Source organism: Octopus bimaculoides, chromosome 7 (assembly GCF_001194135.2).
Source record: "Octopus bimaculoides isolate UCB-OBI-ISO-001 chromosome 7, ASM119413v2, whole genome shotgun sequence".
Lineage (NCBI taxonomy): Eukaryota > Metazoa > Mollusca > Cephalopoda > Octopoda > Octopodidae > Octopus > Octopus bimaculoides.
The window spans coordinates 3,776,708-3,787,881 of NC_068987.1; the positions used below are offsets into that span (position 1 = coordinate 3,776,708).

The 11,174-nt window shown below is 37.6% G+C and overlaps 1 protein-coding gene across 1 annotated transcript in view; it reads right to left on the reverse strand.

Moving 5' to 3' along the window:
* Positions 1 to 5,121: 5,121 nt before the first annotated feature.
* LOC106871593 (microsomal triglyceride transfer protein large subunit) overlaps positions 5,122 to 11,174 on the reverse strand; it is a 23,814-nt gene continuing 17,761 nt past the window's right edge. Inside the window, exons 14-18 of the mRNA XM_014918110.2 lie at positions 10,796 to 10,917; positions 10,039 to 10,230; positions 9,330 to 9,484; positions 8,351 to 8,521; positions 5,122 to 5,363 (exon numbers count right to left, since the gene is read on the reverse strand). Of these exons, the coding sequence (XP_014773596.1) occupies positions 5,216 to 5,363; positions 8,351 to 8,521; positions 9,330 to 9,484; positions 10,039 to 10,230; positions 10,796 to 10,917 (788 nt within the window). The 3' untranslated portion in view covers positions 5,122 to 5,215. The remainder of the gene's footprint in view (positions 5,364 to 8,350; positions 8,522 to 9,329; positions 9,485 to 10,038; positions 10,231 to 10,795; positions 10,918 to 11,174) is intronic.

Genomic DNA, 11,174 nt, shown 5'->3' on the forward strand with positions numbered 1-11,174 from the left:
TGTGCTGGTAGTACGTGAAAAACACCATCCGAACGTGGTCGATGCCAGTGCCGCCTGACTGTCTCCCGTGCCGGTGGCACGTAAAAGGTATCCACTACACACTCGGAGAGGTTGGTGTTAGGAAGGACATCCAGCTGTAGAAACCTTGCCAGATCAGATTGGAGCCTGGTGCAGCCTCCTGGCTTGCCAGTCCTCAGTCAAACCGTCCAGCCCATGCCAACATGGAAAACGGACGTTAAACGACGACGACGATGATGATGATACATAAGGATAAGCATATTAAAAGGGGTCCATGGAAAAACTCATTTAAGTAAAAGGAGTCCTTGGTAGTGAAAAGGTTGGGAACCACTGGCACAACTGAAGGAATACGGATATGAAATCTGGGAAGGTATCTTACAAGTACTCTAGTATAATAATCTAGGTTCTAGTTAACCACATCGAATGATATGGAACAATGGGAAGTTGTTTAAAGTAAACAATTACATGGTTTTCCTCTTGATAGATAAATCTTGATTTCGCCTGCTTGGATTTTATACAGTATACAAAGAATATAATCAAGATAGCATAAAGAAGAATGGAGAATTTATACATCCAAAAAGCTTGTTTATTACAGTATTATATACAATACATTCACTTTAAATCTGTCCGACACGTGTTTCTATTGCATAGATATCCTAGGATATCTATGCAATAGAAACACGTATCGGACAGAGATTTAAAGTGAATGTATTAATAGATAAGCTTTGTGGATATATCATTCTCCATTCTCATTTTTAATGTCTTGTATATATAAATATATATATATATGCATATGGCTTACCTACGCAAGTTTCCTCCCCCCACCCTCGCCGAAAAAACAATAAAACAAAAATGTATTCTCATAACTTTCAGAGAAATAGATGTTTTTAAATGTAATTTTCTACAAATACTTTTCAGATAGTGTAGATTCTGATTATATCAGAGTTTAAGAAATATTCTGATTTTTAGAGTCTTCCAAAGAACTGAAGTTCTTTAAATCGAAATAAATGGTAATCTGAAGGGGCAACGTTAGGTGAGTACGCTGCATGTAATATCTGTCTGTCTGTCTATCTATCTATCTATCTATCTATCTATCTAGATAGATAGATAGATAGATAGATAGATAGATAGATAGATAGATAGATAGATAGGTAGGTAGATAGACAGATAGATAGACAGACAGACAGGTAGGTAGGTAGGTAGATAGATGGAGAGAGAGAGAGAGAGAGAGAGAGAGAGAGCAGAACAGAGACTCGTTGAATCCCTGTACATGTCAATTTATTTACTGGATACAAATCAGAAATACAAATTATAAAACAAAAACATTATATTCAATATGCTTTTCTGGTTTACACGCATATTTTATCAAGTTACATTTTTTGCTGGGCATTCGAATTGTTGACTCTAATGTATTTCTGGCATGTTGATCAGCCAGGCAGAAACCTCCCCCACCTTTTAATTTTAGACCTTACTTCAAAAGTGCCGACAAAATGCTAAACCTTGACTGTTTATAAATAATGTACCTTATTTTTATAGAGAAACACTTTCCCTGCCTTCACCCCCCCCCCTACCCGACACACATAGAGAGAACCAGATGTAGCAGTATTAAAACAGCATAGTTATTATATTCTATCTTAGGCGACTCCTTGGTGTGTGTGTGTGTGTGTGTGTGTGTGTGTGTGTGTGACTGACCTTGTATGTATATGTGAGCTTGTATATCTGTCTGTCTGTCTAAGTGGTGCAGCAAAAAGGAATGATAGAAGGCCCAGACTTTAAAAATATGTACTGGGGTCAATCTGTTTAACTAAACCCTTCGACTGAATCCTTTAAAGTCGTGCCCCAGCATGGCTGCAGAAGAAAGAGCATGAAACTGTTTGGTAACATAAATAGGCTGTTATGAGACTAAATTTATAACTTTGCATAAATAATATACCCACTCCATAACCTAATATACAAGTGCGTATATATATCCTTAGCTGCAATATTTTAAGTAAAACTTTTCTTGTTCTGTACTTTACCAGATCTAATAACTTGTCCTGAACTTTTCCAGGTTTATAATCTTAAGAATATTTCCCTTGCTTGCATTTTTCCATGGAATACACTATTGGCTCATAGTCCGTATTTTACCAGTTCCATTCTTTACACACACACACACACACACACATGAGAGAAGTAAATGAGACGCCCTTATAATCATTTTCAGTTGTTGTGTTTGATACATTTAACCTCTCGGCAATCTCTCACACAGTTACATGACAATCGTTCGTTCGTTTAACATCCGCTTTCCATGCTAGCATGGGTTGGACGATTTGACTGAGGACTGGTGAAACCGGATGGCAACACCAGGCTCCAATCTGATCTGGCAGAGTTTCTACAGCTGGATGCCCTTCCTAACGCCAACCACTCAGAGAGTGTAGTAGGTGCTTTTACGTGTCACCCGCACGAAGGCCAGTCAGGTGGTACTGGCAATGGCCACGCTCAAAATGGTGTATTTTATGTGCCACCCGCACAAGAGCCAGTCCAGGAGCGGTGGCAACGATCTTGTTCGAAAATCCTATGAAGGCCAGTCAGGCGGTACTGGCAACGGCCATGCTCAAAATGGTGTCTTTTATGTGCCACCCGCACAAGAGCCAGTCCAGGGGCCCTGGCAATGACCAGATTCAATTATGGTTTTGATTCGGTTATCATCAACTGCAGTAGGTCGACCAGAACGTCAGTCATCTTTGAATGAAAAATTTTCAGAACCAAATTTTTTAAACCATTTCTGACATGTGCATTCTGTTAAACAGTCAAGACCATAAACTTCACATATCACTTTGTGGGCCTTAGCAGTTTTTTTTCTTGCCTTTGTGGAAATAAAAAAGCAAAATATGGTGGAAATGTTCGTTTTTGCACTCTGTGTTAAAATTGATGCTGAATCAGTGGGGAGCAGAGTCGTAGCTGTTAGTCTTAACTGCTTTGAATAATGTTATCGCCAATGAACTGGAACAAATTGTCAGGAGAACCCAAAATACATTCAATTTGGTTTCTTGCTGGTTTCAGCTCTGATGAGGAAGCTTTTGATCAAAGTGTTCCAGCCGTGACCAACCTTTATATATATATATTTATACATATATATCCATATATATATACACACACACACACACACACACACACACACACACACACATATATATATATATATATACACACACACATATATATATATCTGTGTATATATATATATATATATATATATACATACACATATATATATACATATATTTAGAATAATAAGGTAGTCAGAATGTTGGATGATTATATATCTTTTTTATTTACATTTTATTTACACTTTTAGCGCTTTGATAAACCTGATAACGGAAGAAAGCGCATGGGGTTTGGTGGAAGATTTTAATTCAAAACTTATTAAAACAAGACATTTGTACTACAGAGTCAGAAGCAGTATCAAAAGGGTTAATGCCTTTTTTTTTTTTTTTTCAACCATTTTCAACCATCTACACTCTCTGAGTGGTTGGCGTTAGGAAGGGCATCCAGCTGTAGAAACTCTGCCAAATCAGACTGGAGCCTGGTGTTGCCATCCGGTTTCACCAGTCCTCAGTCAAATCGTCCAACCCATGCTAGCATGGAAAGCGGACGTTAAACGATGATGATGATGATGATGATTTTGATATCATCCTTCTCCTTTCTCTGCTTCTTTTCCCTCCAAAACTTTCCAGCTATTGCTAATTTCTCCAGGCCCTCTTTCCTCATCACATGCCCCCAAAAATCTCAGTTGCTTGGCCCTTTGTCTCACAAAGCAGTTTGCTATTTACTGCAACTTGGGTCATCATTTTTTCATTCTAATGAAGAAGTGATTCCTGTAACTAAGGCTGGACGGAAATATTACTCATCGATGTCTGACCAGTCTCACTGAAACTAGATACTAAAGCAGAAGCAAACGGTCAAGTTTGTCAAATATTTTTTTGGATACAAACATTTTGCTCTATTCAAAAAAATTAATGAAGAATTTGACCCAAATTATATATAACAGTGGAGGAAACTGATAGGCACTGATTGGCATCATTTATGCCATATGACACACTACAGATATGTGATTACAGTACTTTCAGATGGAAGGTATGTAATCTTAAATTCTACAGCATTGACACAAATTCTTAAGCAATAATGGGAAAGGGTGAGTTCTTGGAACTTGGCACCTTGTCAGAATGAAGTAATGGCTTAGATACCATTAACCAAAGCAGAAATACTAAATGGTGATGGGGCTGTTTAAAAATAACTTTGTACAAGGAGTCTCATATTAATCCTTTCTACTATAGGCCAGTCAATTTGATCAACCCCAGTATGCAACTGGTACTTAATTTATTGACCTCCCAAAAGGATGAAAAGCAAAGTCAACCTTGGTGGAATTTGAACTCAGAATGTAGCGGCAGATGAAATACCGCTAAGAATTTCACCCGGCATGCTAACGATTCTGCCAGCTGACTTTATTAGGGAGTCTTGTAATAATGAGACACACTTTGAGCCCAAGTAACAAACACTGGAACAAACATGGCAGAGACACTACAATCTTGTAAATTAGAAATAAAATGTTCCCGATCATCGTAAGAGACCCTGTTTAATACTGAGGGATTAAGAGAATCATTAGTGTCATTCAAAATGACTTGACAGTGTTAATCTATGGTCTGTTGTGTGCTGAGTTCAAATCTCATCAAGGCTGACTTTGCTATGCATCCTTCCAGGATCGATAAAAAGTTCTAGTCAAAAACTGCAGGTGTTATAACGGACTGAGGACTGTGATGGTGTAGCTAGAGGTTACTGCTCCAGGGAGCTCTTGACTTTGCTGTTACCCAACTCCCCACACAGGCTTATACAACTGACCATAAAATGTCTCGTTAAAAGCACAGCCTGGACCAGACCCTTAGCAGTTTAGCCAAAGATATCGATAGAATAAGTACCATCTTTGAAAGAAAAAAAATACTGGGGTTAATTCATTCAACTAAAAATTCTTCAAGGCCCCAGCATGGCCACAGTCTAATGACTGAAACAAGTAAAAAAAAAAAAAAAAGATAAATGAAATAAAAAAAAACAAAGCCAAAACAAAGATAATTAAAAAAAAATATAGTTTATATCAAAATAATGAAATTCTGGTGAAGAGAAAAAGAAAATGGGACAAACATTTGTTGGAACCAATCTCTGATTATAATTCCAAGGAATCTAACATGTTATGGCATTGCTTTGAGTTGAATTGGTTCAAGAAATAGGACATGTCAGGAAGCTGGTATGTTCGGTTAATTTTGGTTTTATGCCTTTTTGTTGAAAAACTGTCATATTTTGTAATATTTTGCCTATAAAAAAATAAAATAAAATATTAAAATATTAGCATTGTGTTTAGAAAGAAATAAAAAAAAAACATTATATACAATGGAAATGAGGGAAAACTCTGTTACTTTCACGATTTGGTTGACAAATATGAGCAGTTTCCAATGTGTCTTTTCTGCAGCATTTACATACTTTTAATTGCTGTATTTAGCAGCATTTAATACACACTCTCACGTGATGCAGCCCTATTTGATAAATATATTTTGTGGAGAAAAAAAAAACAAACAAAATTTGGGGCATTTCAATATTTACACATTGAAAGATATTTCAAAGTGGCTTTGTGGGGGGAAATGTGTGGTTGTGCACATGAAAATACAAGGCTGTGACAGAATACTGGAATAAAATATAAAACTATAAATTTATTTTATACAAATAAGCGCAGGAGTGGCTGTGTGGCAAGTAGCTTGCTTACCGATCACATGATTCCGGGTTCAGTCCCACTGTGTGGCACCTTGGGCAAGTGTCTTCTACTATAGCCTTGGGCCGACCAAAGCCTTGTGAGTAGATTTGGTAGACGGAAACTGGAAGAAGCCTGTCATATATGTATATGTATGCTTGTGTATATGTTTGTGTGTCTGTTTGTCCCTCTGATGCTGGTGTGTTTACGTCCCTGAAACTTAGTGGTTTGGCAAAACGAACCAATAGAATAAGTACTAGGCTTACAAAGAATAAGCTCTGGGGTCGATTTGCTCGGCTAAAGGCGATGCTCCAGTATGGCCGCAGTCAATTGACTGAAACAAGTAAAAGAGTAAACTACATTATATGGTTATTGTACTTCAATTTTATCTTCTTTCAGATAAATAGTATAATTGATTATATTTGGGTCCAGAGAACTGCCATACAGGATGTAAAACTCACATTTATGGCTGTGATGTTTATTGTTACTGTGAATGGCCACCAGGATGGTGCACCACTGCTATGATTTCGTTGTCATCCACTCATTGCAAATGGCTGACTGGTAGAGGAAAGTTTAAGATTCTTTTCATCTTTCCAGGAGAGTTTTTCATTTAGATCATTAAAAAATGTTTCTTAAATGTATTACAGCCATTCAACAATGTAAGGCACAGATCAAGTGTGGGTTAGGCATGCTGGGGAAGAGGTTATAATGAGATGATGTGATCTGTTAACATACTCTAAACACCTCTTCATAACTTTTTTCTATAAGACTGGATATATATTTTTTTTAATAAATTAGTATTAGTAACGGTTATTGAATTGTACTTAGGGGATTTATATTCATCCAGTTCCCTTGTCTATGGCGCTCAGTCTGCCATCCGTTATAAAGCCTCACTAAACGTAGAGCAATTTTTTGATACATAAAAAAAAAACATGTCTTATACTCTATTAAATCCAGTAACTTCACTGAATTATTGTTTAATTTCTGGTTAAACTCTGAGCAAGTGAGACATAGGATCGAAGACGTTCCAATCTTGACCATCACAAATTTTCTAATATGATGAATTAAAAGTGTCTTTTTTGAGCAAAGGACACGTAATTTGAGAATGAGATTTGAAGGCAATTTGGCTGCTATTTCTTGCACAATTAATATCACTCGTAGGTAAGTTTTGTGACATTTAAACAGAATGAAGAAGATTGTCTCCCTTTATTTGCATAACGTTCTCGGTGAAATTACAGTTATCTCCCTTCTGCACTTACTGTCGCTGTACCGTCACGCAGCCACACTTCTCTAACTATGATGTTAGAGAGGCGTGCGACTGTTCACAGTTTTTGCATTTCTAAAACACTACATAAGAAGCTGGCAGTAATTTTTAAGGGATTTTAGAATTTAGGAAATGACTTCCATTTATGTTTGCAAAGTGTCTTTTTATACAAATTAAGGAAACAAATGTGAAAAAGAAACTTTTCCTAAAACTTGGCACGTTTGTCTCATCCAAAATTTTCTGCTTCCTCAGCAGTTTTCAATAATTCTTTCCCAACTCAGAGTTCTTAACGTGTCTCTTTTCTGGCCAACACCTGTTGAGAAGTCTTTCCCTCCCTTATTGATTAAATAATAATAATAATAATGGTTTCAAATTTCGGCACAAGACCAGCAATTTCGGGGATGAAGTCAGTCGATTATATTGTCCCAAGTGTTCAGCTAGTAATTATTTTATTGATGCCCCTGGAAGGATGGAAGGCAAAACCAACCTCAACAGAATTTGAACTCAGAATGTAAAGATAGATGAAATGCTGTGAAGCATTTTGCTTGATGTGCTAATGATTCTACCAGCTTGCTACCTTGATTAAATAATAATAACAATAGTAATCATTTCTATGATAAGCACAAGGCCTGAAATTTGGTGGGGACAAGGCTAGCTCATTATGTCAACTCCAGTTGTCAACTGGTGCTTATTTCTTTGACCCCGAAAGGATGGATGGCAAAGCCAACCTCAACAGAATTTGAACTCAGAACATAAAGATGGATGAAATGCTTCTAAGCATTTTGTCAGACATGATGAGGGTTTTGCCAGCTCGCCATCTTGATGATGATAATAATAGTATTGGTAGTAGTAGTAGTAGTAGTAGTATAGTTTCTACTATAGGCATAAGGCCTGGATTTTAGTGGGGAAGGGGACAATTGATCACTTCGATCCCAGTATTTCATTAGTAATTTATCGAGCCCAGAAGGATGAAAGGCAAAGTTGACCTTGGCAGAATTTGAACTCAGAACGTAGCAACAATAATAATAATAATCATTAAAAAAATATTCAGATAAATACATAACAAAAACACCAGGACTTACAAGTGTATATAACATTCAGAAAATAGAACTACTAGGCACTGCACACGTCCTACATAAAACACTTTCAATACAGTGAAAATAAGAGCACCACAGCATATACCCAAGGCACACAGAGCTGCGCTCAGTAGCGTAGTGAAAGTATGTGATAAAAATTAGGCTACTAAATAATAATAATAATAATAATAATAATAGTAATGAAGTTTTACTTACGTCCATGATACATGGGGTCGCATCATTCTCATACAACTTTTCACTGGCATTTTAAAAAATTCAACATTGGTTTTAAAGTCTATGTGTCCTTCACCACCAATTTTAAAATCAATTCCAGCTTTCACTATCTTTGACTCCAACTTGACAGAACCATCAAATAACAAGGCTCCACTGCAACAATGAAATAACGATTAGATGGAACGGTATACACAAACACACACACACACACACATATGCAAGAGCTGGAGATTGCTACAAAATACCTAATAAATAAAAAAAACAGTGAAGCCCTTGGAGACCCAAACTGCAATTGGAAATGCTGGTTATGTCACATTTCAGTGGAACGTATAACACCAGTTGCCCAGATGTGTCACTGAGGTACTACTTCACAATATGGCAGAATGTTGTTGCTAAAACAATATACAATGCCATCCCCCGACCAAAGGCTGTCCAGGGATAAAAATAGAGAACCCCATGGTTACTGAATACATGTGTAAACACTAACACAAGGAATATTGGTGGAACATTCCCATCAAAACTTCTACCAAGTGCAAAGATAACAGCCAGATATTGTTATGGGATGTAAACACACCAACACTAGTTGTCAAGTAGGAGTGGGGGACAAACACACCCATACACACACATATATATATGTATGGGGTGGTTGGTGTTAGCAAGGGGTATCCAACCATAAAAACCCCTGCCAAAACAGACACAGTAGCCTGGTGTAGTCTTCTGCCTGACCAGCTCTTGTCAAACTGTCCAACCCATGCCAGCATGGAAGACGGGTGTTAAATGATGATGATAAATGTACAACAGGCTTCTTCTATGTGTTAGTTATGCTTTTAAAGTTTTAATCAGAGAAGAAAAGGTATGTACGAGATGCCAGATCTGGCCAGTTTGAAAATAAAACAGGTAGAATATATGGGCCAGATATGGCTGGTTTAAATACTAAATGGCTAAAGGTAGTTCAACTTACCTGTTTGTTACCACGCTTTGAGATGTTTGTCTCCAAATACTATTTACCATTGAACCAGAAATATCCAGAGACAGTGCTGTCATTAGATCAACTTTAGCAATAAAGCCATTCATAAGATGTAAAGTTTGGTGTTCATCTTGTAAAAGTATGTTACCCTGCAAGAAAGAAAATCCACAAATATCTTTTAAATATCACATTGTTATCAAAAGACTTTGAATATATTTCAAGCAATAATCTCTTGTTTATAAAGAAATGTTCAAAATATACAGACTTCATCATTTCATCATCTTTTTAATGTACACTTATCGATGGTCAAATGGTCAGATGCTCGTCCTGATGCCAACCCTCACTTGTTTCCAAATAAGGTAAATATTTGAGTGTGGTCGATATCAGTGCCGGTGGCAACATAGCACCATTTGAGTTTGGTCATTGCCAATGCTGGTGACATGTAAAAAGCACCATTTGAGCATGGTGGATACCAGTATCGCCTGACTGGCACTCGTGCTGGTGGCATGTAAAAAGCACCCACTACACTCTTGGAGTGGTGGGCATTAGGAAGGGCATCCAGCTGTAGAAACTTTGCCAGATCAGATTGGAACTTGGTGCAGCCTTCTGGCTTGCCAGCCCTCAGTCAAACTATCCAGCTCATGCTAGCATGGAAATGGACATTAAACAATGATGATGATGATGATGATGAAATAAATATTACCTGCAGAGCTGATGTTGGTTCAGATGGTGCATTCCATGCAGTGGACATCAACTTTCCTGACCCACGGAAGAATTCAACTGGTCGTAATAAGACATCAAACAGTGTCAAAGACATTCCGGCTGTAGGTTCAACTTCTTCAGAAGTGGATTCATCGGACACCAAACTCTCAATGCCATCAGCGTATAGTCTGAACTGCATTAAAAAAAACATAAAAGACATAAATTAGAAAATGGTTTCAAATTTTGGATTAAGACCAGGAATTTAGGTGAGGGTCAAAGATAATTACATCGAGCCCCTTGCTCAGATGGTACTTTTTAATTGACCCTGAAAAGATGAAAGGCAAAAGTGACTGTGGCAGAATTTGAACCCAGAATGTAAAGAACTGGAAGAAATGCTGCTAAGCATATTGCCTGACATACTGATCTGATGAATTTGCCTTGGATCAGTTTCTGTCTACCAAATTCACTCACAAGTCTTTGGTTGGTTCAAGGCTATAGTAAAAGACACTTGCCCAAACTGCCACACAGTAGGACTGAACCAGGAACCATGTGGTTGGGAAGCAAACTTCTCAACCATACAACCATGGCCAATGAGGAACCGTATGTGTCCTGTTTTGGGACACATATGGTTCCTTACAATTAAACTATTGACCTCCATACAACATTTTGCATGTAAGACGGCCAAAGAATGGCTAATTATCTTTTTCTAAAATTATATCAGAATGAAAATGAAAGAGAATGTGAAAAGGGGAACTCACAGATAGAAGTTTCTCTGAAAATTCCTTGCCAAACAATTCTACATCGAGTGAACTCCTCTTCATTAGAGAAGATTTAGAATTTTCAATAAAGAGTCCGTAAGTGGAGTTGACTGATTTAGAAACTGTAAAGAGAAATTCAATGCCATTCTTAGAAAAGCTTGGTGTGTGTGTGTGTGTGTACGCTTGCGTGCATGTGTGTGTGTGCATGCATGTGTGTGTGTGTGTGATCGTGCTTGAATGTGTGTGTGTGTGCTAGCATGTGTGTGAGCGTGCTTGAGTGTGTATGTGTGTGCCTGCATGCATGTGTGTGTGTGTGTGCTTGAGTGTGTGTGAGAGTGTTTGTGCATGTGTGTGTGTGTGTGTGCCTGGGGCACTGCCT